The 27,023-nt window shown below is 37.4% G+C and overlaps 1 protein-coding gene across 1 annotated transcript in view; it reads right to left on the minus strand.

The window, feature by feature from the left end:
* LOC149170324 (THO complex subunit 3-like) overlaps nucleotides 1–27,023 on the minus strand; it is a 243,559-nt gene that overhangs the window by 110,524 nt on the left and 106,012 nt on the right. The window contains exon 6 of the mRNA XM_089428988.1: nucleotides 5,378–5,435. Coding sequence (XP_089285114.1) covers nucleotides 5,378–5,435 — 58 coding nt within the window. The remainder of the gene's footprint in view (nucleotides 1–5,377; nucleotides 5,436–27,023) is intronic.

Below are 27,023 nucleotides of genomic sequence, written 5' to 3' on the forward strand. Positions count from 1 at the left end.
GTTCTAACCCCTCTGTAGCTAGACGTTGAGGCAAGAATTTCGGCCTATTACAGACCTATGCTTTTGCATAAAGCCCAAGGAAATTCAAGCCCCTCTGCGGCGAGCGAAATTTGTACCTAAGGTAAAGATTTTTTGACTATGGTGGTTCATCCCTAAGGCAAGAGTTTCGGCCTCTTATAGCAAATCTCGTACTAGAGGTAAAGAGAGGTATTTGTCCTATGCTTTGACCATGACCTGGAGTTGATTTTGGGCAAACACTAGCAAGCTTAGTATCAAGTTTTTGTATCAAACCTTGAGTAGATTTTGAACAATCTTTAGATCGGCTTTTAGATCAAACCTTAAACAAGACTTGCAGAGCTTTGAATCTAAAGCCTTTATGCAGACTTGAAGATCCTTGGAGCGGACCATTTTGAAGCTGACTTGAAGACACCCTTACGAAGACTTGAAGATGCTTGAAGCATACCATTTTGGAGTAGACTTGAAGACCTCCTTGAAGCAGATCTTAAATCATAGGAGACCTTGTAGTAGACTTCTCCTGCAACAAACTTTAATATGAATTTCTAGCAAACTTCATTTGGAACATTTCTTGAAGTTGTTTTTTCGCAAGTAGACTTTGACACTTGCAGCAGACCATTGATGCGTGTTCCTAGAGCAGATCTTTGGAGCCCTTATAAAAATCTTGGAGTAAGTTGTTGAGTTAAAGATAGAATGAAAGTTTTTTAATGATCTAAGGGCATGGATACTGTTGTAATCGAGTCATTGTCCCTAGTACAGAAGCCCAAGAAAATCTTATTTTATCTGGTATTCTATAGGGTGGCAGAGTGGTGCTAGGGAGGGAAGTTGTAGCTTCTTTCAGGGGTTGTTGCCTCCTTCAAGTGGGAGATGGTACATCTTTGGGTTGTAGCCCTTCCAATTATAGTTGGTAAACCGAAAGTTGTAGCTTCCTTTGTAATATATATATATATATATATATATATATATATATATATATACTTGAAAAGGCAATTTGAAGATGATGTTCAGGTTCTTTGACTTGAAGATGACTTAGCTTGCCCTTGAGAGTGCAATAGACCTCTTTCCTTGCCTTGGACAACGTGAAACATTACTCTGTGGAGCGCAAGATCATCATGAATTATGAGACTACCAAAAAGACTAATGGCCATGGCAAAATAGGTCTGCATACATTGAAAAAAATATAATCTATGCAGGAAATAAAAGGTAGGTGCGCTAAGACAATAATGAGATGGGCATTTCCACCCTTAGATAGTGTGATCACCATTACAAGGCTAACACAACAAGTGTTCCTTTAAGCCATGTGTCCTAATAGATCCACCTTCATGATACCTGAATACCAACCGAAGACATAAGCATGTCCATCATGGTGGGGGGTTACCACCCACCTGGGGATGTCTAGCAAAGCCATAAAACCAAGCACCGTGAAGATAAAGCTAAAAACACAGATCATAACCATCCAGCTAAGAGGAACTAGGCTACACTTTCACATTTCATCTCGCATGGCCTACAGGACCAAATGATTTAGGCTTACAAATGGTGTAGTCCTTTGTCAAAATTTTGGGGTACCCGTATTGAAAAAGGGATAATATGACCCATCTCCAAAAAAGGAGGAAAAAGAGGGGCTTTTGGTGCACCATCCAGCTTCCAAAGACCCTTACAAAGGTTTCCAAAGTGCATTATGTCCATAAACTTCCCAACATGTGCCAATTAAGACAACTGGTACCTCCTTCCAAGTGGATCTATGGGCCCTCACATTTCTATGTCATCAACTAATCTGTCTTCTAACTTGGACAAGGGCTTCAGAGGTACACATCCATGGTCGTAAAAACCCCTCTTGTCCATGCAAATGAGAATTTCAATTGTGGGAAAGGACTTCAATGCAAAACAAAACAAGTTCCTTCAGAAAATTACAGACACTTTGATGGACAAAGCTGATATCCACTTTTCAAGGTATAAAATGTAGCCATCATGTTGAAAATTCAAGTGCAATATAGACTAGCACTAATTTTTTAATCAGTACTTGTCAGAGGTTTGCCAGTGATATACTAATATACATTTGATATGCATTTGACAATACTGATTTGTCATAGTGATAATGAAAGTGATGACCTCTGATAGTGATAACTCTTATCCCTATGACATGGATGTTACTTCTTGTGACAATGATATGGCAGCAGCTCTCTAGAGATCAGATCGTTCAGTTCACAAACATAGTTGTGAACTGACTTGGGTTGGCCCTAGGAGGCCTGATGTAATTGATGAATCTCATTCTTATTGTACTTTGTATTTCAACTGAGCAATTGATGAATATCTAAGAAGAGGAATTTGGTTGGGTTTACCCCCCTGTGGGGTTTTGCCTGTCTCTAACCTAAATCCTGGTGTTTCTATTGTGCATATTTTTCTTCTATTGTTCTTTGTTCCACTGCATTGCTGATGTTATTGTTCTCTCTACATAATTGCTAATGATGAAATGATGCTATGGGGTGAATGTTATATGATGATGTCAAAAAGTTTGAAGATGCAATTATCTATAGTAGAGAACAATATAGCCCTAAAATTAACAAGATCCAATAGTCCGAATGGGTGCCATTGAGGGCTGAGCCGATTTGATTACTAGACGGCCAACTTGCACTTCTTGTGGAGCCAAAACAAATATTCAAAATTCAAATTTTTCTTTTGACAAGGTCATGAAAAAGATGCCTTATATTTTTCTTTTTGACAAATAAATGAAGAATATACTTTTCTTTTGAGCATGGAACACATCAATGATAAAAATATATCAATATGAAGACCAACCATAGCTACAAGATTCAACACACCAAGGGTGTAAAAACATCCCAAGTCATGATTAAAACATCATTCCAAAAGTGTCCCTTTAAATTTATTCCATCACGACATAAGTTGGCATTAGACCAAATATGCACAGGTCAGCTCAGCGCTGCATACTATTTTCGGTCAGCCTCATCAAAAAAAAAAAAAAAAATCTCTGTTAGGATTCACTTTATGTCAGTGTTCCCTTTCTTTCCACCTCAATATGAAAGCTGCGAGGATAGGTCAGCTCCATAAAATTACCTCAGCGTTCCATATGTGTGTGTTGTGTATGTGTCTATATATACACACCACACAAATTAGGCGCACTACTTCAAATAAACCTTCCAAATTATCACAGCCCTCTGATCCAGTGTGCATCATCTTGAACAGTCTACCACTCCAGTGCTACAATGTTTCATTATGGCTAATTCTGTTCTCCAAATATACCTTTAAATCACTGTCAACAATACAGTCATAGTCTTTACTGTATTCTATCATCCGATGCAACTTTCTGGCTCAGTAGTACTTCATAAGGTCACACAATTCATCTCTGGGTTTTTAACATCAGACTTGACCCAAGCTACAGTACCAAATGGATGCATAACTCAGCTGTGTCAGAAGTGACAATCAAATCTGCTGACATAAACCACAAAATGGACTCCACTGAACAACACCACTAGGTCTATTTTGATGCAGACATCACCCAAGCAAGTTAATGCTTGGAGACTTCACCTTTTAGTGCTGTTGTTATCGTACTTCAAAAAAACATCTCATTGGAATATGTTCACAACAAATCCACTACTGAAATACTTAGAAGCCCAGAATAAGATGATTTGCAGTGGCTCGTAAGGGAGGAAAATCTAGAAAATTTGACATGTCCATATAGTGATTTATGAGATAACACCAGCAAAGCCTGAACCATTCCTTGTATATTGGGTACTCACTTCTCCTACAAGATTCCAGAAATAACACCAGTACTATTTTGATCTTCTTCAAGACCTCTTGCAAACAGGTGAGAAACAGGAACCCTAGATAGGGAGACCTCCTTTGTGTTGGATCTGTCCCACACTAAGAAAACGGAAGTAGCTGTCTAAGTGACAGTGGCAACACATCCGTGTTTCACTCAGCCATAATACCTTATGTGGGCTTTGCACTAGGGGTGAATGATTCCGTGATAACAGTCCCTAACCTCCTCTGCACCAAGTTCAAGGTGTATACATAAACTTTATTACCTCCTCCCCAATTTCACAAACCACGCTACCGCTTTTTCAACCTCTACTTTAACTTGACAAATGTCCCGATTCACAAAAAGGTTCCCTCAAATCACTCTTTTGTGCATGGATTGATAACTGCTTTGAAGAACAATACCAACACCAAATTCAAAAGTTCCTCATTAAATAACCTAACAAAATATTTTCTACAATAGCTTCCTTTGAAGAAAGGAGTTTTACCCATTAACGTGTTGCAATTCTTGCATAATGTCGTACTCTTGAACTTTTGGACCCTTTATGTTGCTGAGACTTCATCACTAGGATTAACTCATAAGATCATATCAAAATATTAAGCTGACAAATTAAGATGAAAATCAAAACATTATCTCCATATACATACATGATCCTTGTGCTCCCAAGATACATGATGTCTTTGGATTATTTTAAACTCAACTGTGTATTAATTTGGTTAATCCCCAATTTATCTCGAAATCACGAGCACATAGTCTTGCTTGACATAAACGGGCATCACATCTCTCACATGGTTCACTTCCTTTAATCCAAGAGTCATTAATTTTCTAAGTACACATCTATACCCATTTTAGTCATTCAATTACTTATCTGGAAGTCACATGCACAGTCTTGGTTGACATAAATGGGCATCTCATCGCTCAAAAGGTTCACTTCTGTTAGTCCAAGGACCATCAATTTCCTAAGTTCATACACCTCTCTACCCATTTAAGTCATTACATTCTTTTGTTTCAATCCCTGGTATTGTAGCCAACCAAAATTGGAGCCCATGACCTTCCCAAAACCTAAACACAACAATCATGCCGAAATGTCGAACAAAACTTCCCAACATTACAAGTTTAAAATGAAACATAATGAATAGACAGTGTCTGCACAAATGACTTAAAACTTCAAAACAGTAGGAGATGCAAAATAGAAATATTTACAAAAAGGGGGACTTTTATACACATCGAGCTCATATCAACATGATGTTGGGGAAGCAATTATTCACCCATCCAGAATTAAGTATGATTACCTAAAGAAGACTTCCTAATTAAAACTTCTTAGCGATGATACCCTAGGTTTAAAACCCTTCACAGAACCCATGAAGTCACTACAACAATTGAGCACATTATAATTTATCAACTACATTGTACATTTAATACATCACCAAATAAATTAAAAGACAAAAGATAACAAATTTTTAGCCAACAGCCGTTTGTTCTTTAATCAATATTTGCCAGATATAATATAAAACATCGCAATTTGAAAGGACAAAACATAGAGACTAAAATGTAATAATAAGCATTGAAACAAAGAGATTTCCTTACCATTTCCTGTTGTGAGAAAGAAAAGCTCTCCAGTTGTATTCCAAGCTATTTCATTCACCTAAGGGCCAGACATACTAAAATAAGTGTTGCACTTACAATTAAATTTACAGCATTAAATTTCAGAAGTGAGCGAAATGAAATCACCAAAGCCATCAAATAAATCTAAGCAAACAGATAAAAAAACCAAAGCTATACAATTAGAGAATGTTGAAGCCAAATCTTATGTTGCTTGCTACTTTGAATCAAGAAAACTTGAACTGTTGATCACTATAAAGACCAATTCCATACCATACACACGGGAGAAAAGCAACCCATCATATCCATTCCAAATAAGCTAATCACTCTAAAGGGCGAAAATAAGAGATTGCAACGATCATAAGCCAGGTAGCTACCTAGCAATTTTCATCGTGTAATCATTTTTGCTTCTTGTCATTCTATATTTTTTCATAATTCCCTAATTATGGTGATTATTTTTACAAACCCTTATAGACCAACTACAATATGTGAGAATGGTGATCAAAATGAAAACATAGGAAAATGAAAGGACCTAAAAAACCATGGATGTAGAATATGAATGAATGATATTTTAACGTCCACGAGACTAAAAATAGTCTATGGGACCACCAGCCTCCCTGCTTTTCGCCTTTTGCAATTCAATCATTTTCTTATTCAAATTGATGATGAGCTGACCCAACCTTCTAACAGTTCCCTCACTGAAAAGACAATGCCAAGGGACCAATGCTAACATATTTCCATAATTGTCTCTGATGTCTCTAAAAGCATCACATTCCAAAATGAAATGTTTTTCTGATTCCACTACCTAGAAGTGAAAAAAGTACACACCCGTTCTTCCCAAGATTCTTTAGGTCTTTTCCACCGTCTTGTTTCACACCAAAGTTGATGCGAGTTAGTTCTTAATTGAGCAATAAGAATCTATAAAGTCTTCCTTCACGGATCCCAATCATCCTTCCATCTTCTATGCTTGACTTTTTATCCCATACTACAACGTTTCCATCTATGAAAGCAATTCTATCACCTTTATCTTCTAGACATGAAATAGAAAGTAAATTCTTGTGCAAACCTGGAACAAACAAGATATTGTTGAGATGAATATTTCCTCAATTCTCCAGCTCTAGTGAGGTTGATCCAATTCCTCTCACAGGGTATCTCCTATTATCACCAGGCTCTACGGAGTAAAAGGACTTTCCTTTTAACAACGTTTTCAGTTGCTTATGTTGACCAGTCATATGTCTCGATGTTCCACTATCGATTACCCAAATATTCTCATCTTGAAATGTGTCGATGGCTGCCGAGAATAGTCCTCCGTGCTTTGTAGATATCTTGGTTAATTCCTTCTTAAGAGAAAATAACAGATCGCATACTTCTTTTATGTCGTTCTTGAGATGACTTCCCACCATTGTACACTTCGTTAGGAACTTCTTCAATGTAGAAGATATCTTCATTATGCCCTTAACCAACCTTAGCTCTAATACCATGTTGAGAAATCTATAGGGCAAAAGATAGGATGATTTTTCTATTCTTGATAACTGTTTGTGATGTCTTTTTACTTTTACTTTCTTATTAGCTTCTTCTCTTATTATTATGTTTGTTCTTATCATCAAACAACTACCAAAACAAGAAGAACAATAGTACACAAGAACACAGGATATAGGTTGCAAGCCAAAGCCAAAACCTCTCCACTTGAAATGAAAACTCGTAAATCTCTTCTCTTCTTATAGATTCTTCAATTGACGAATTCCAAGACCTCTAGAACAAAACCAATACCCTTCCAAGGCCAAATCTGACCTCTCCTGATGATGTGCTTCCTTTGTCCAAGTCAAACCCAGTAAAATCTCTTCTAGCAGCACAACTTCGACCCCCAATTTCAGCCTCTACTGCAGGTCTGAAGTGTTCAGCCCCCCTGCAACTACTATTGTATACACACGTGTGAGCCAAATTTTTCTTTCCAAGGCCTCCTAGTAGCTTCGCTTTGACTTGCTTCCTTGTCTAGGGCTAGTAAGTGACCTATTAGGCCCTTCTTCCAGCAACTTTGATCCACTTCAGCAAATAGAGAATTTCGACATTGAAGCAGCAAACCTTAGCCTTCCATCTTCGCACATGCGAGAAGGAATTAGCCCAAAAACTTCTTTTCTTCGTCGTCCTCCTTATTTGCTAGCCTTCTTGTGCTTCTCCTTTGCTTAGATGAGTGAGAACTGAATTGTATTCCAAGGAGGTCGAGTTCCTTCCTTTATATAGCCTTCTTAAGGTGGACATGACTCTTCAAAATAGGTCGACTTCTCCGCTGCCAAGCCGACTTGGTCTTGGAGGGTATTTTGACACTTTTAAATACAAAAATAATAATCTTTTCAAGTTACAACGTGTCTGATGGGGTCTTCAACTTATGACAATGACTCTTTTGACTACTTGACCTAGGACAAACCCTAGAAGCACTCAATGGGTGCTTGACCTCTAAAATAAAAGACCTTGAGCATAAAACCCATGTTTAAAAATAACAATAATATTTTTTCTTTTATTTTACAAAATACAAGAATCAAAAGTACATTTCATATTTATGAGCGCCAAACCTAGTTACACATTTTTCAACAGTCTAGCAACCTCCCAAGACAAAGATCAAAGAGCCTACTTTGTCTATCTCCAAATATGTATCTAATGAGTGTTGCAAGACCTTCTTAGTCGTTGCTTGGGAGAAAACTTATTAATCTTCATCTATTTCTCTTATTCTAAAGTGTTTAATTGAATAGATCTACTAATATAGAGTTATTATTTGCTAATCAAGGAACCGAGTTGTACCCATATTCCATCAATTTAGCCTTTGTAGATTTGTAGATAAACTCTTGTGCACAGATCTAACCTTTCTACATAATTTTTGTATACATTCTATTGCATTTTTCTTTGTGTTTATTTGCATATTTGAAGAAGAAGGACAAGGGTTTAGTATAGATCTATTTATAAATCCTTTTACAGGTGGATTGGCTTCGAGATAAGAGGAAGATCAACTTTCTGAGAGGCCAAACCCTCATGGCTAGGGTTCTATTGCAGTAAAATTTCTCTTTGAGGTCGTAAGTCATTTTAAGCCCTTCTCTTCAAGCCACAAGGGTTTGAGGCTTGTTTTGGCTTCAAAACCAATTTTTCTTAGGGATTTGCATTCATAGAAATCTTACAGAAAAATTCTCTAAAATTTCTCCAAGACTTATTTGCAAAATCTAATTTGGGGTTTCACTTTGCAAATCAGAAGCAAAATTTTTATGAAGCAGCAAGCTTTTCCTAGCCTTTAGAACCAAAGATCTTTGGAAATTTAAATTATTTTGTGTTTTTTTTAATTTTTTGGAATTTATCTGGGAAGGCCACAAGGATTAAAGCCTCTCGAGCCTCTCAAAATAAAAATAAAAGAAATTGTGGCTTTGTGGCTTACGAATTTTGTTAAAAAAAATTAAGGCAACTGCAAACGTTTGGAGGCTTTCGTTGCCTCAAAATCGAAATTTTCTTAAGGATTTTCAACTCATAAAATTTTGCAAATTCTTTTAGAGGTTTTCGATTGGGGTTTTGATTTTTTGCAACTCAAATATAATTTTTCTTTGTGGAGGTTGTTAACTTTGAGAGCCTCCTCTCATTGTTAGACTAGAGGTTTCGCATAAATATTTTGGCTTACATAATTTTATTAATCATTTTTGGCCTAGCAACAGGCCTTTTGGAGCTTATTCCGCCTAGTCACAAGCCTCTAAGGGCTTTAAATTTTGCTCTTGATATAAGGTGACTAACCCTTGGATTTTTGCAAAAGAAATCAATACATTTTTTAGGGTTTCCTCCATCAACTTTTGGGCTAGAAGTCATCCTTTGGAGGGTCATTTTTTAGACTAAATTTTTCAAAAACTCGCAAGCCCTCTAGCGCTTATTTCTTGCCCTTGGTCTCACACGCTAATGTTTGGTATTTTGTAGAGACAAATAAATTTCGTTGAATGGTTTTTCACTGACAATTTGGGTGAGAGATCGATTTGTGAAGGCTTGTTTTCGTTTGCAAATCTTTTGGGATAGTTGCAAGCCTTGTAAGCCTTTATCTTCAATGTTGTGAACTCCAAGGGAGTCTCTTTCCGTTATTGCGAAAGGCAATTTGGAGAGGGTTTGCAACAAAAGAAATTTGAAGGAATTCAAAGCCCTGATCCTTAGGAAAATTCACCATAAAATTTTAATCAAAATTTTTGATCAATCTTCTGTGTTGGCCATGAGAGGATTTAAGGTCTGAAGCATTCGTTTTGAAAGTTTGAAATTGAAATAATAAGTGGATCAACCTCGTAGCTTGGGGGGGAAGTTATTGCAAAGCTCTTTTGATCATTGTAATTCTCCTTAATCATTATAATCAGGCAAGGAAAAGTCCCCAAAAAATCCTTTGGGCCAGAAAAAAGGAATTAATTCCCAACAAAAATTGATTTTTTGAGGAAAATCGAATTTGTGGACCAAGGTGGTTAAATGGAATGTGGGATTTTCGAGAAGGAATTAGAAAATTATATTTTAGGTCCATCTAGCTCATCATCAGGAGATCAAATTTTTTCTCAAGGCAATCAAGGGTCGAGATTAATTTGACATGGATCAACCTTTCAACTTGTCGTTTTTCTCCAGGATCAAGTCAACTTTATGCACTTAGCCATTTTCACTTGGAGAGGGATCTAGATCTCTCATTTTTCTATAAGTTGAGCTCAAGGCTCCTCAATGTAACACATGGTAATCAAGCTTTTGACTAGAGAAGCTCTATTGGAATCTGCAATTTTTCTTGGAATAATAAAGCAAAAGTCTTTGGGGTTCATTCATGGTGATGTCTCTCTTCTTTTCTCAGTGGTAATGTATTATGAATAATCCTCTTAATGGTCTACTGGATCTAAATTGATATATTGCTATTTCACTAGCCAGTTGTGTACTAATTATTTGCACAAGTATCTTGCATTTGTTTTTGGGTTAGAGAATTAATTTCCAATTTAATAGGTGTAGCAGGTATCTCTAGATCTGTTCCTTCAATTTTGTTATTTAACTGTTGTGATTTAACAATTGTAATTTAAGCAATGTTTTAAAAATTCGACTCCAGTTTGGAAACGGCCGAGGGTCGACTCCGACTCGGTATCAACTCTGCCGGTTTGATTTCAATGACTCGGTTGTTGTAAAAAATACATTAAATATTCATTTTTTTATAAAAAAACATAATTTTAAAGATTTTCATTCATGTTTCCAAACAAAAATCTTTAGAATATAGAGAGAAGACAACATATGATCAAAGTAGGCTCATGAATATATCCATTATATCAAAATGGCACCCAGTGCACTATCCAATACAAAATTCATACTTAGCCACCAATGCCAGGATTTTTTTATGCCTCGGCCCAAGGACAATCACTAGACTACAACAACAATAATACCAATTCTCTGCAACCAATCATAGCTTCCCAAATGATAAGCCAATGCATTGATCAACAGATGTATTCAAATTTGTGCCTTTCCTACAGGACGGTTTGTCTCATGCTTCTACCTAGACTGCTAGAGATGATTTCAAGAAATCTGCCCCTAATGAAGTCTCAAAACCCTTGATTTAATTTTGGTCAAGCTCGAGAACAATCAGAGGTAAATATGTATCTATTAGTCCATTGCCAAAAAGTTTGTATTTTTAAAAACATTTTATGGCTCCATGCATTGTTTCAGTTTTCTAATTCATGTCACTAGGATAACCATACTTCAACCTTGTAATTTTCAAAACTTTCTCACGGTGATAGATTACTTTAGGGCTAACAACAACCCAACCGTTGATATGTAGGAAGCAAAAAAACTTTTGACAAATGTGCCTCAGGGTCTTTTTCAAAGAGCTGAGAGGACTAAAAGATTCAAGGCTTCAATCCTTCAAAATTGCTAATGCACAAGGGTGACCGAGCCGGTCGCTTTGTTACTGAGTCGGCCGAGTCGGTGACCAGCTTGGTCGGCTCGGTAACAAACCAGCCAGCGGTTCTGTTTTATCCACTGAGCCGACCCGGTCAGGCCTTGGCTCGGTCTAGCTCAGCCGAGTCGAAGTCAGAGTCGGCTCAGCCGTTTCCAAAAACATTGATTTTATGTGTGTAGAGATCAATCACTTTCAGATCTTGGGCATGAGGGTAAGTATTTGGTTGGACGAACCAACTCCCAAGAAAGAGATCGAAGAGCCTACTTTGTCTATCTCCAAAGATTTATCTAACGAGTGTTGCAGGAACTTCTTAGTCATTTCTTAAGAAAAAACTTATTAATCTTCATCTATTTCTCTTATTCTAAAGTGCTTAATTGAATAGATTTTCTAATATAGAGTTATTATTTGTTAATCATGGAACTGTGTTGCACTCATATTCCATCGATTTGGCCTTAGTAGATTTGTAAATAAGCTCTTATGCTCATCTAATCTTTCTACATAATTTTTGTATACATTTTATTGGATTTCTCTGTCTTTATTTGTAGATTTGAAGAAGAAGGACAAGGGTTTAGTATAACTCTATTTATAAATCCTTTAGCAAGTTGATTGGCTTTGAGATAAGAGGAAGATTAACTTTCTGAGAGGCTAAACCCTCGCGGCTAGGGTTCTATTGCAATAAAATTTCTCTTTGAGGCCATCTTTCATTTTGTGCCCTTCTCTTCAAGCCGCAAGGGTTTTGAGGCTTGTTTTGGCTTTAAAATTGATTTTTCTTAAGGATTTGCATTCATAAAAATATTACATAAAATTTATTTAAAATTTCTCCAAGATTTATTTGCAAAATCTAACTTGGGGTTTCACAATGCAAATCAGAAGCAAAATATTTATGAAGTTGCAAGCTTTTCCTAGCCTTTGGAACCAAATATCTTTGGAAATTTAAATTATTTGTGTTTTTAAAAAAAAAAATTAATTTATCTATGAAGGTTGCAAGGATTAAAGCCTCTCAAAACAAAAATTGTGGCTTTGCGGCTTACGAATTTCATTGAAAAAATATTAAGGCAAATGCAAAGGTTTGGAGGTTTCCATTGCCTTAGCATCAAAATTTTCTCAAGGATTTTCAACAAATAAAAATTTTGCAAATTGTTTTAGAGGTTTTCGATTGGGGTTTTGATTTTTTGCAGCTCAAATATAATTTTTCTTTGTCGAGGTCGTTAACTTTGAGAGCCTCCTCTCATTGTTAGACTCTAGGTTTGCAATAAATTTTGTGGCTTACACAATTTTATTGACCATTTGGCCTAGCCACCGGCCTTTTGAGCTTATTTCACCTAGCCACAAGCCTTTAAGGGCTTTGTATTTTGCTCTTGATATTACATGACTAACCCTTGGACTTTTGCAAAAAAAATCGATGCATTTTTCAGGGTTTCCTCCATCAATTTTTGTGCTAGAAGTCACCCTTTAGAGGGTCAATTTTTTAGACTAAATTATTGAGGAAGCCGCAAGCCCTCTAGGGCTCATTTCTTGTCTTTGGTTTCACATGCTAACCTTTGGGATTTTGCAGAGACAAATAGATTTTGTTGAATGGTTTTTCACTGAAAATTTGGATGAGAGATCGATTTGTGAAGGCTTGTTTTCATTGGCAAATATTTTGGGATAGTCGCAGGCCTTGTGAGCCTTTATCCGCAAAGTCGTGAGCTCCAAGGGAGTCTCTTTCTGCTAGTGTGAAATGCGGTTTGGAGAAGGTTTACAGCAAAAAAAAATTGAAGGAACTCAAAGCTCTGATCCTTAAGAAAATTCACTATAAAATTTTAATAAATTTTAACCCAAGTTTTTGATCAATTTCCTAGGTTGGCCTTGAGCATCCTAGGCCTCTCATTCACCTAGGCTGTGAAAATTTCAAGACTATACTCATTGTTGTTGAAGGCCAAGAGGTTTTAAGGTATGAAGCATTCGTTTTGAAAGTTTGAAATTGAAATCATAAGCGGATCAGCCTCGTAGCTTGAGGAGAAAGTTGTTGCAAAGCTCTTTCATCATTGTAATTCTCCTTAAGTCAAAGAGCCCTTTTCTTTGTCCAAAAGGCCTCTTTCGTTGTAACATATTGGTGATAAAATTAATCATTTTTCTTGAGGGAGCTTGGGACATCAATCCCATGGTATCCTATATCCTTATTTAAAAGGGAGGCCTTTTGGTTCTTGTCTCTTAGTCTTAGATCTAACTTGATAGCTTCTCTCCCTTGCATTTCTAGTTTCATTGTATCTTGCATTACTAACTATTGCATCCTATATCTAATCCGCTAGTTTACACTCTTTAGTTAGCTACTTGATCTAGTGCATTTGGAATATCTCTTGTCTTTGTTTCACTTGCAATTGTAGATCTAAAGTGATTAGAAATCTCATCTACCATCTCATAAGTGTGCTTTCATCATAATTCTTACTTGGTTTCATAAGTAAAGAACGTCCTAAAAGCACTTTTATTTAAAGGCATTTTGAGTTGTTGATCTAACATCTAATTCTAATTGTCATTTCTAGTTTTGTTTCATTGAGTAATTTCTTGTTGCTTCATTGGTTATTATCTTAAGCTAATCTTACTTTCTACTTGAAGTAATATAGATTATAAGTGGATTGGTATCTTAATATATCTCAAGCATTCCATTTGAAGCATTTTGTCTAATTGTGTCTCATTAAAGCATTGCATTGCATCATTTTTCACAACAGGCTCAGTTGGGATGGAGAGCTTCTTACCTCCTTCAAAACAGATGCAGGAAAGCAGAATTATAGGACTGGAAAACCAAGAAAACTCTTTTTGGAGCGTTGTTTACCCCAGTTGTCCTCTATGGATGTGAAGTTTGGGGGATCAGCATGTCAAATCACAAGTAGAGACAGCTAGAAAGAATTCAAAAGCACTTAATCATTAGTAACCTCAAAGTAAAATCCATTGTCCCATATGAGATCTTGCTAGTGGAGGCTGGAATATTCCCAATGGAGGCTTTAGCAAACATTTGTTTGTTAAGTTATTTAAAAAGGTGGAAAGCATGGATGAACACCGTTGGCCCAAGATGATTGCTACAGAGGAGCTAAAACATAGGAAGAAAACATGGAGGAAGCAAAATGACTAGTGTATGAGCAAATGGGGAATAAATTGGCAAGACTATCCTAACTCTAAAGAGGAGATAAAAAAGTGGGTACTTGAAAAATTTAGGATTGCCATGTGGGAGAAACAAGTTGGCAGAAAAAAAAAAAAAAAAAAAATCGATATATGTCAAAACTTTCAACCCATCACAGTGGCATGATGAAAAGACTTATTTAAGCGCAACTGAGGACCGGACCTCACCATCTTAGGTGCGAAACAGGTAGATGGATAACTCCCAAGGAAGAGTGGGAAGAAAGAACTTGCATCTTTTGTAGAAAAGGAGCAGTTGAAACTGAATAGCACTTCATCATGGAATGTCCGGCTTATGAGGACATTTGTAATCAGTTTGAAAATAATCTAAAGGTGGACAGTTTGAGCACGCTATTTGAGGAAGCAAGGCTTCACAAAACTGCGAATTTCTTCATCAAGATTCATGGCAAAAGGGTTGTTTTAGAGGGAATCTTGAAACTATGATGTTTTGTTTGGTTTGGAGTATAGGTCCCTTAGAACATTAGGTCTCGTGGACGTCATTAAAATCCATTCAAATCAAATTGCATCATCATTTCCATAAAAGCCTTAGGTTTGCATTCTTAAAATCTACCTCCCAGCTAAAGCTTGGTTGAATAGAAATTTTAGGACAATTTTCCCCAATATTCAATTTAATAGGCTTGACCCTTGAACAACGGTTAAAACAGGTGACCTTGCAGTTCTCTTGTGGCCCAGTCCCTTGTAGGAACAGAGACACTTGGGTTGCTAGAAACCCTATGTAGGTATCATTAATGAGGTCATTGCCTCCTTCCCCAACACTTCTTTCAACCACCTTGTTCCAAAATTAGTCTTGACAATTGAGGAGAAAGCATTCACCATAGATTAGGCATTGAACTAAAATTAACCAAGATCCTTGCATCACAAATAGATAGATCTTGCATTCATTCATTTAGCATTGTCTTCCAATTGATTATTGTAATTGAAATTGTGGGCTAATTCATCTTGTCTATCATCTATATTATTGTTGAGCATTTTCCATTGGAAGTACAAGCCTTTTTTTCTTGCAAGTTATATCTCAAGTCTTGTTACTCATATTTTCAGTTGTTTGTAATCTCTTGGTTTCTTGTTCTAGCACTTGTCCTACAACAATTGCTTATCATTCCATTTTGCAAGTTTTATTTCTTTATTGAGCATTGTTTCAAGGCACCAATTTATCATTGTTATCTTGTCATTGTCATATTGATCTTATTGGAATCCATCTCAGTAATGTTTACATTGCTTATTTAAAATAATCATACTTGCTAAATAATCCTTAAATTCAAGTTACATAGAAGTCATTGTCTTGCCCTTAGTCTCATAGAACTTGTTTTCAACAAGTTTTTCCTTAATAATCATCTTAGGGACTACGCCCCATAGCTTGTCTAGGAGAGAGCTTAAACGGACTGAGTAGAGTATAGGTGACAACCACTGCTCTGAGCGTTGGGCCATAAAGATTATACCTTGTGCGGTTAGAAACTTTCACCACACTTAGGTGTACATCTTAGGCAACAACAAACCCACCACAAAAGAAGTATAAAAATTATGTCAAAAGTCCCTCTTGAGAACTCAGCCTCCTCCAGATCTTCAGTGCAGCTTAGGCCGCGAATTACTCCTCCTGTTTTATTACCTCAGATTAGCCAAAATTCTTGCCTCAATTTACCAAGACTAGGGTGAATACATATGTATTTTGGAGGAGGCTATATTAAGGCTAACCTGATCCATGAAAAGCCACGATTGTTTGTTGGAGTCGACTTAAACATTTGCTATTAGGCCAACCTGCTAAAGACTACTTTTAAAAAATAAATTTTGTTCTTCAAAATGCTTGCTTTGAAGGCTAATTTGGAACCATGGATTTAGGCCTATATAAATTATAATTTCGACTTTCTTTTACGGCAGCAAACTAGTGTTATGATCATAAACTTTAGGGGCAGACGTGTTGGTACAAAACCCATCTTTGGGGCTTCAACCTTAAAAAATCAACATCTCTCCAACCAAGAGAACCCATAAGGTGTGCCACCATCAAATGAAATGGCATGACAAGGACTACTAATCTAGAGGGTCCTTGCATCCAAATTCACTCATTTGTGCACACAAATAACCCAACAAATGTTGGCCCACTCATCCTATGACATCAATGACAATTTTTCAACATCTCTAAGATCTTTACTATTTTCGTTGCATTTATTGTTGGGATTTTCTATGTATAATTGTTGAATGATATCAGTCAAAATATTGTGAGTGGAAAAATCATTAGAAACTAATTATTAGATCAAAAAATTGGTTTCTACTGCACATATTGCAGAAAATTCAACGAAGTTACATATTTTGTGGAAGACCAAGGAGGGTATTTTAAGGAGCCTCATCTATAAATATAGGTCTTCTCCTCCTGAGAAAATCATTGTGAACTTATTAAGTGATCTAAAATGTGAACTTTTTCATGAGATAAAAGCATGTACATGTGAATTCTCTTCTTTTGTTTGGTTGACCAAATATTTTTGAAAGGCAAATTTTGGAGCAGCACAAAGTTACTTAAGGCTAAGTTAATCGATCCAAGAAGTCTTGGAAGAGGAGGTCTAGAGTTTATCTCACATCTTCTCTAAATTTATTCAAGGTATTGTTTTTCTCTTTGGTACATGATTCACTCTCCCCTCTAGAGATAAATAACCTTATCTTCAATAATTGTTGATTGCTTGGATACAGGATTCTCTTCTTGGAAGGCCCTCCTAGTGGAATTTTGGTTCCAATACTTGTTTTGGAGGCTAGGGTTGTATCCACGTAGTGTTCTAAAACCTCAAGCATTGAGATAACAAATCAAGAGAGGACATAATTCACAGCTCTTGACACTTGTGGAAGAATGATCATATCCTTATTCCAGCAATTTGCAATCATTTTATTTACAAAATTATATCTCAAATTTCCTACAATTTTTTGTAAATTTGTAATTAGTTTCAAATATAAAAAACCTTAAAAAATCATGTCTCAAAAACCAAACTTATATCTTCCAAAATTTTCAAAAAATATTTAAATAGTGAATATCTTCATTAAATTGTGGATTATATTGCATTTACTGATTATATCATTGGTAAAATCACCACAAAATTTGCAACGTTGGGAAGCCCTAAGGTTATACGGCCCCCATTAATTTGCCTTGTATTATCGTACTAATTTCATTTCCAAGTGTTTTGAAGCTAATTACAGGTTCTGGAAATAATCTACAGCAAAGATGGAAGTGATTGGAGGTGACCACTTGCCTTGGGATACGTAAAAAATCAGGGTAGAAACTTTTGTATCCATTGAAATTGATCTAAAGAGGTTTCTTATTGACTATCTATCACTATTAGATCATTTATTGACTGCTGAAAAGGATTTGCAATTCTGATCATTGTTTTTGGTTAAGTCAATTTTTAGCCCTCACGGTTCTAGGCTTGTTTTTGGGCAGTTGTATCGCAAATTCAATATCTTTCAAACTACTCGTCCAAAATTAGTGTTCTTGTGCTCATTGGAAAACTCTTTGATAGAACTAACTTCTCCAACAAAATCCCTTGAGTTTCAGGTTCACTAAAGGCTATTTTCAGGCCCATGAAGTGACCTTATGCTTGTTGGTCTGCTGCACTCTTCAGAAATATTAAATCTACAGGTGTGAACAGAAAGTGTTTCTTCTTCTTACAGCCATACATAACAGCTCTATTTAGTCTTCTATTGTGGTAAGAAGCTTCCATATTCAATTTGAGGTGTTTCAAACTCATTTTTCATAGCATATTAACTAATTTCTCATTGTTAATTTGCTGTTACATCATAAATCAGATCAGAATTTGGTCATTTAACTAACTCCTACCTCTTCCATATACAGATATAGGCACTGTTCCACTTACTCTATGGTTGAATTGTTGTGAGTAGGGATACTGCCCATGGCATTTAGTGGAAGTTTGTTGGTTTTTCATGATCTTCTAATCTGATAATTACTTTCCCATGATTTCTTAAACAAGTTCACTTATGTGACATTCATGATTAACCAATTAAGCATAGAAAAACTCAACCATAATATAATAATGACAGCATGATCATAAAGAGAGAGCCAACCACAAAAAGACACAATTTTTTCACATGGGAAACCCAAGCTCGGGAGAAAACCCAGCAACCTTCTCTATGAGAAATTGTTCAATTCAACGAAAGTGCAATCTGATCTTTCCAGTCAAAGTTGGTCAAACAAACAATAGAAATCATACAGGTCAAAGCTGGTCAAACAAACCAAAAATTTGGCCTTCCTGCTGCCGCACAAAATTAGGTCAACTCCAATCAACAGGGCCAAAATTCGGCCTCCTGCAGCTGCCTCAGAATTTCATTCAAACTACCTCAAACACCCGGTCAATGCAGGTCAAAACAGATCAGAAGATGAGTTTGGTCATCCTCAAAAGACTCCTTAACTCACACGCGTGAACAGAAAATCAGAAGATGATATCATGGTCCGAACTGGTCTCCAAGTAATGACGTCGAAGCCAATATATAGTGGTTTAGGCTGCCCGAATTAGTGTGTCTTTATGGCTATGCCGACCTGTCCTTATGCCAGGCCAATTTGACTTTTGGAGGCAAATTAAATTCAATATTCAAATTTTAAATTTCGTTCTTTTGATTTCCTTTTATGGCAGACTTGAATACTCACTGTAGCCACCAAAAAAATCAACCAAGTTGGCCAAAAGTGAGATGAATACACTGAAATGACATCGGGCATATATAAAATTTATCGACAAGCTTTGAGGACAAAGCTTTTTGAGGAAAGAGGCAATGTGACAAATAAAATATATAAATAATATAAATATAATGTAAATGATAATAATCATATATAATTATTAGTTAATTAGTAATTAGGTTGAAGAGGCATGTCTAAATGAGGCATGACTCTTCATGAAGAGACACTTGCGTGGTATATAAGCAAGCCTCTCGTTCTCATTCTAAATCATTATTCATTCATTCTTATTCATATTTAATATATAATATTTGTATCCTCATGGATATCTTGATATTCCAAGTCTTCTGGAGTAATTAATTTGTAGAAGAAACTTTGTTCGCTTCACCGTCTTGGTCAAACCTTGCCAACACTGCTTATTTGAGTGGTAACAATTAGTAAATGCTACAAGTACATTGTCACATCATACATGCCATTTTATCATCATCATCTCTCATATTTTATTCGATACAATAATTTAATCTGTATGTATTACTTTATTTTATCCCATTTTTTTCTGGCTATTCAATTTAAGAACCAAGTTGTTCATGTCATATTCAGGAAATGAACTTTGCTCATTTAAATACCATGTTAGAAACTTGAGATGGAGTCCAATCACAGATTGCACACCATCACATAAAATCCAAACACCAAATCTATTGTGAAGAAAGCCATCATGGAAGAAACTCCACTATAAACAATTGCTTTCACTATATGAAAAGTTGAAAACACCAATGTGTGTCACAATTGAGTACAAGATCCCTTTATATATTAATTATCAAGTACAGCTACCATTGTATTTATCAACGGTCAGAAGAATAGACATGAGTGGAAACAACATGTAACTAGAAATAAACATGAAAACTAAATTTGTCAAGTACCGACAACAAGGATGACAATGAAGATGCCTCTCAAGAATTAGAAACACATATACATATGGGAATAGAAATAATCTTCTAATTTTATCATATTATCTACAAGAGATTTGTATTGTGTATATGTTAATTTAGTGCACTGTTATTAGCAATGTTCCACCAAGACCCTTGGACAGGGAGACAAGGGTGCGGGGAGACACACAGGGGGGACGTGTGGGAGTACCCTCAAAATTTGGGGAAATTTGGGGGGACGGGTAGACGTTGCGTTATATAAATTTTTAATATATATAATTCAAATTCATATCAGCCCCAAGGGTTAGCTCAGTTGGTCAAAATCAGTGCCTCGCCGTTCGGGAGGTCACAGGGCCCATTTTGCCCGAACCCCTTGGGGTTAAGCCTTGCTAGTGGGCCGCGGGGCTAGATTCCCTTCGGGGTCAATCAACCCAGAGTTTTCCGTGGACGTAGCGACCACCCGTTGACCAAGGTGTCCGTGAACCACAGCAAAAAAAATAAAAAATAAATAAATAAATCAAATTCATATTCGATAATGAAAGCATAAATATATTGATCCATGCATAATTGAATTAAATAATGAAATACACTCATCCATATTCATCATTCATACATCATTCATACTCATCTTTCATCCATACACCACGAGATTCAATAATGAAATACATTGATCCATATTCATCATTGATCATTCTAGAATGCAAATTGATTTAAAATCTAAATTCATCATTCATCATTCTAGAATCTAATTAAAACTATAAATAGACTATAATAAATATCAATGTTATTGAAACTGAACCAGAAAACCCTCTTAATCAAGAATTAGTGAGAACCGGTAAAAAAACAGGATCAAAAAAATAATCGCACAAAAATACATAAAATATTCAAATTTTAAAGGAAAACATATATATGCATGTGCATCCATATGAATGCAAACCATTTATACACGAATAAGCAAAAGTTTTCATTTATATAGTAAAATGTAAGGGTGCACATAACCAAAATAGCACCAAGTGCAATTCATCTTTGAACCAAAAATACATCAATATATAGGCTCTATAAGGCTTCTAGCATCCAAACAAAATCATCCTACAAAAAATACTTATATATCATCAAAATCAGTGAAGAACCACCCATATAATACCCGCGACTACCCGTGGGTCTTGGCAGGTTCTATACCGAGTCGGGTCACTTGCATAGAACCCGCACTTAAGGCCCGAACTCGGTGGGTATTTTATTATACCCGGCTACCCGTATAAGAACCGCGAGTATGCTATAGAACTCGTCGAGCATAAAAAGGCACATTTTTTCTTTTTTTCATTTTTTCATTTTTTCTTTTTTGGAAATGAGGTGAAGGAAAAGGGAGTTCATTTTTTTTGTAGCATCGGATATGCTCTAGATTTGAAAGTTGGTGGAGAGGCTAAAGCACATGAGATCTCCAAGACCCAGAAATCATTTGGAGAAATTCCACCCAGATGAGGAGTTACTAAAATAATTAATATTTTTAATGGGTTCCTAAAGTCTAAACTTAGGAAAATTAAAATATTAATGGGTATTAATAAAGATAAGGGTGAGAAGCTTCAAAGAGACGACGATCAAGTCTGTTTTAATCTTAGTCGTTGATTAGAGACTTAATCTCGATCGTTGAGTCCTCAATAGGGAAAGTATAAGAGAAGACTTGAGGATCATTTGGAGACACACCGGCATATACTCAGTATCCCAAGGAAAATCGATTCTCAAAGAAAAGGAGATTGATTTCAGAGGGAGAGTTGCAAGGTGGAGGAAGAGGAGGGCATCAGCAACAGTCAGTGACTGAGGAGGAGGTGACACAAGGACATTGAGAGACAGCGCAGAGGGAGACGCAGTCCAGGGGAAGACGCAGCCCTCACGCAAGCTAACGCAAAGGGACGCAAAGCCACGCAAAGGGACGCAAAAGTGGGAGAAGGGTCTCCAAGGTGTCAGAAAGTTTCTAGGGGAAAGTCTCAGGTGTTTTCTCTCAGTTTCTCTGTAAAATCATTCCTTGTAAAAGTGATTGTTGCTGAAGATTAATAAAACCCTCATCTGCTACACCGGTTTTCCCACATTGGGTTTTTCCGGGGACAATTGTCCAAAAACAACTATGTTGATGTGATTGGTTCTTGTGTATGTATTTTCTCTGTGTAATTATGTGATAACTGCAATAGAATTTATTTTAATATTTGTTGAAGGGATTTCGTAAATAACTTATTGTGAAGAATAAGTAGGTGAAATAAATCAGTAGCTGCAGTAGAATTTCATATTAGAAATTTTCACATGGTATCAGAGGAGAGATCCGACAACAGGAGAGAAGAATCAGCTATGGGTCAAGAGCATGATGCAGAGGCATCAACTCAAAGGGACTCACGCAGATTTCCAGAAGATAGCACAAGGGACATGGATCACGATTTTTCTATGTTAGCTTCCAGACAAGAAGAAGAAGTCGCTTCACTAGCAAGCTCTGCCTCCTCTAAGGTTTGGTATATAGATAGTAGAGCTTCCTAGCATATGACAGGAATTCGAGAATGTTTTTCAGATTATTAGGAAGAAAGGATGAATTTTCAGATCACCATGGGAAATAAGGCAAAGTGTACCCCTGTAGGAAGAGGTATTGTAGTCTTTCAAACTGAAGCAGGAGAGCGGCTTTGAGCAACCAATGTGTCGCATGTGCCAGGATTGGGGATGAACTTACTCTCTATATCTCAACTTCAAAACAAGGGTTATGACGTTTTCTCCATTAAGGAGAAAGTATATGTCAAACACCCGAGTTGGAAAAAGAAGGGCCAGATTGGAATCAGAAGTAACATGTTGTATAGATTACAGCTAGAATCTCCAATGGCACTGATAGGCAGCAATGGGGATAAAGATTTGAATGAACTATGGCACAGGAGTATGGGACACTTACACCATGGGGCTCTAAGAATTCTCAGGAAAACAATATCAGGCGTTCTAGAACTAAGTACCAGACGAGATGACGTATGTAGAGGGTGAGCTCTAGGCAAGTATGCCAAAGCAGAGTTTTCTAGAAGTAACAATAGAGCTAAGAGTGTTCTAGGATTGATACAATCAGAAATTTGCGGGCCGATGTCCACAAAAGCTCTTAGTGGTGTCGAATACTTTGACACCTTCATCGATGACCATTCCAGGAAGTCTTGGATCTACTTTCTGAGAACCAAGGATGAGGTTTTTGGTCAATTCAAAGAGTTCAAGGCTCTAGTGGAGAATCTGACATGAAAGAAGATAAAAGTGTTGCCCTCAGACAATGGTGGAGAGCATGTTGACAAGGACTTCACCAAATTTTGCGCTAGGGAAGGCATCAAAAAAGAGTGGAAAGATCCCTACAATCAGGAGCAAAATGGAGTAGCAGAAAGGAAAAACAAGACTATTGTGGAAGCAGTTAGGGCAATGCTATATGATCGTGATATGCCCAAATTTCTGTGGGCAGAAGCATGCAGCACGGCACTTTATGTCCAGAACAGGACTCCGCACAGGGCGTTGGGCAAAATCACTACGGAAAAGGTCTTCACCGGGAAGACACCTGAAGTCAGTCATTTTAGGATATTTGGGAGTTTGGCATATTGTCGTACACCTGAAAAAAAAGAGAAAAAATTAGATCAAACTGCTAAGAAAGGATATCTTGTGGGATATAGCGAGAATGCTAAGGCATATAGAGTCTATCTTCCAAGGAGTAGGAAGGTAGTGGTTCAACGGGATGTAAAGTTCATGGAGGACAGAGCTTTCAGGAAATCCCGAGAAATGCCTTCCAAGGAGCAGTCAAAAGACGATCTGTTGATCCAACCACTTCGACCAACAGAAACTAGTATCAGCAGTTCTCCTAAAGGCAAAGCTTCAGAACAGGAGGAATCTCAAGAAGAGGAAGAGCTAATAGATGTACCCACTACCAGTAGAAGAACAAGTCGAGAACTCCGACAGATTCTACGGGATGCAGAGGACTTCATTGGTGCACCCAGGAATGATAAAAGGGAGCGAAGACAGCCAAACAAATACCACACCCTAGTAGCTCAAGTCGGGGAACCTTTTTCAGGAGGTTGTTCAACATTAAGTATGGGTAAGATGCTATGGTGGAGGAATACAGTTCTATAATGGTCAATGATGTCCGGGAAGTGGTACCTATGGCGCAAGACAGGTCAGTCATAAGTTCGAGATGGATCTACAAAGTCAAATATGCTGCAGACAACAGTGTGGAGAAATACAAAGCCAGGTTTGTGGCTAAGGGGTATGCTCAGAAAGAAGGAATAGACTACGAAGAAATCCTCGCCCCAGTAGCCAATTATACTTTTATTAGAACCTTGATATCCCTTGCAGCACAGATGAAGTGGGAGATTCACCAGATGGATGTCAAGACAACATTCTTGAATGGGGTGATAGAAGACGAAGTATACATTGAACAAGCAGAGGGTTTTGAGACACATGAGAAGAAATCTCATGTATGCAGATTAAAGAAAGCCTTGTATGGGCTTAAATAGGCACCTAGAGCGTGGTACGGTCGAATTGATGGCTACTTGCAGAAGATGGGGTTCGTCAAGAGTGACGCGGATCCTAATCTTTACTATCTTGTCGTAGAGAATGAGCCTCTAATCTTGGCATTATATGTGGATGATCTTTTCCTGACAGGATCATCCAGGCTCATCAAAGACTGCAAGAAGAACCTAGCCATAGAATTCGACATGAAGGATTTGGGATAGATGCATTATTTCCTGGGGTTGGAAGTTTGGCAACAGAAGGGTGAGATCTTCCTTGGACAAGGGAGATATGCTACAGAGATCTTGAAGAGATTCAGGATGCAGGACTATAGACCTATGGCTACTCCAATGATCACCAACTGGAAGAAGATTGATGCATCAGAAGACAAAGACGTTGATCCCACCTTGTACAGGCAGCTTATAGGGTCCCTGATGTATCTGGTCAATACCAGGCCAGACATTTGTTACGCTGTCAACACCCTCAGTCAGTTCATGGTGGAACCCAAGAGGGCACACTAGGCAGCAACCAAACATGTTCTCAGGTATATACAAGGAACAGTCAAGCATGGACTATTGTACACCCAAGGCAATGACATCAGGTTGAGTGGGTTCACTGACGCAGATTAGGTTAGAAGTTCAATAGATCAAAAAAGTACAACTGGGTATTGTTTTAACATTGGATCAGGAATGACCTCCTGGTGTAGTAGAAAACAGAAATTTGTGGCTCTGAACACAGCTGAAGCAGAATATATGGCAACTAGCACAGCTTCATGCAAAGCCAGATGGCTTAGGAAATTGCTTGTGAATCTATTTAGGGGAAGGATGGAAGCAACCAGGATTTTGTGTGATAACCAAAGTTGCATCAAGCTCTCTGAAAATTCAATATTTCATGATCAGTCGAAGCACATTGATATCAAGTGTCACTTTGTCAGGGACTGAAGCACATTGATATCAAGTGTCACTTTGTCAGGGACTGTGTGCAACAAGGGGCAATATAGTTAAGGTACACTCCTACAGGAGAATAGGTGGCAGACATCCTCGCCAAGGCTCTAGGAAGAACAAAGTTTGTTTATTTCAGGGAGAAGATGGCGATGGTGAAGAATCCATTTCAGTAGCAGAAATGGATAGGTATCAAGAGTTGCAATGCAGCAGTTAGCAGTGGCAATGCGATGGGCAGCATGATGCAGCATGTTGAGAGGGAGCTGCAGTACAGATGTAGCAGCAGCAATGGCAGTGTCATGGGCAACAGTACAATGGATGTGGGGCAGCAAGTCAAGCATCAGCACAGAGGACCGATGCAGAGGATCAGTGTGATGCTTCTATGGTGAAGCATTGCTAGAGCACATTTCTCGCTATGAGGGAGTGTTGATTTCTTTTTGTAGCATCGGATGTGGTCTTGCCTTGAAAGCTGGTGGAGAGGCTAAGGCACATGAGATTTCCAAGACCCAAAATCGTTTGGAAAATTCCACCTGAATGAGGAGTTATTAAAATAATAAATATTTTTAATGGGTTCCTAAAGTCTAAACTTAGGAAAATTAAAATATTAATGGGTATTAATAAAGATAAGGGTGAGAAGCTTCTAAGAGACGAGGATCAAGTCTGTTTTAATCTTAGCCATTGATTAGAGACTTAATCTCGATCGTAAAACAGTGCGAAACACGCATACGGATTTCCAAATTGAATAATTAATTGATGAGCAAAATGAAGCTCAAATAATGATACAGAGAAATTTACAGTAATAGAAACATCCAGTTTCATCTAAGAAACTGCTAAAAAGATAGAAAAAGCAACAGCTAATCAGAATGAGCATTAAACACTAGATAGCATTATTCTAATACCCTCCCTTAATGCTCAATCTATTTACAACACCAATAGACCCTCTGAATTTTAAAAACTTATCAGGACCAAGAGGCTTGGTGAAGATGTCTGCAGGCTGCTCCATTGTGGAAACATATCGCAACTGAACAGATCCGTCTTCAACAAGCTGGCGAATGTAGTGGCAATGGGTTTCCACATGCTTTGTTCGTTCATGAAAGACTGGATTCTTGGCAAGTTTGAGCACTCCCTGATTATCACAAAACAAGGGAGTAAGACCTGTCTAGGAAACATGCATATCCGCAAGCATACGTCGAAGCCAAACTGCCTCACAGGATGCCTTAACTGCTCCCCGATACTCTGCTTCTGTTGAGGAGAGAGCCACTGCCTACTGCTTCTTACTAGTCCAAGTGACAGCGCCGGATCCTAGACTAAACACATATCCAGCTGTAGATTTACGGTTATCAACCGAACCGGCCCAGTCAGAATCTGTGTAACCACTGAGTATAGGATCGGAACTTCGAGTGTATAGGAGTCCATAATCAGGAGTGCCACGCACATATCGTAGCACTCGCTTTGCTGCTATCCAATGATCAGCCTTAGGAGCTGACATGAAGCGGGAAATGTAGCTCAATGC

The sequence above is a fragment of the Pinus tabuliformis genome, chromosome 4_2 (genome assembly GCF_031772625.1).
Source record: "Pinus tabuliformis cultivar Carrire ecotype Pingquan chromosome 4_2, CPIR1, whole genome shotgun sequence".
Lineage (NCBI taxonomy): Eukaryota > Viridiplantae > Streptophyta > Pinopsida > Pinales > Pinaceae > Pinus > Pinus tabuliformis.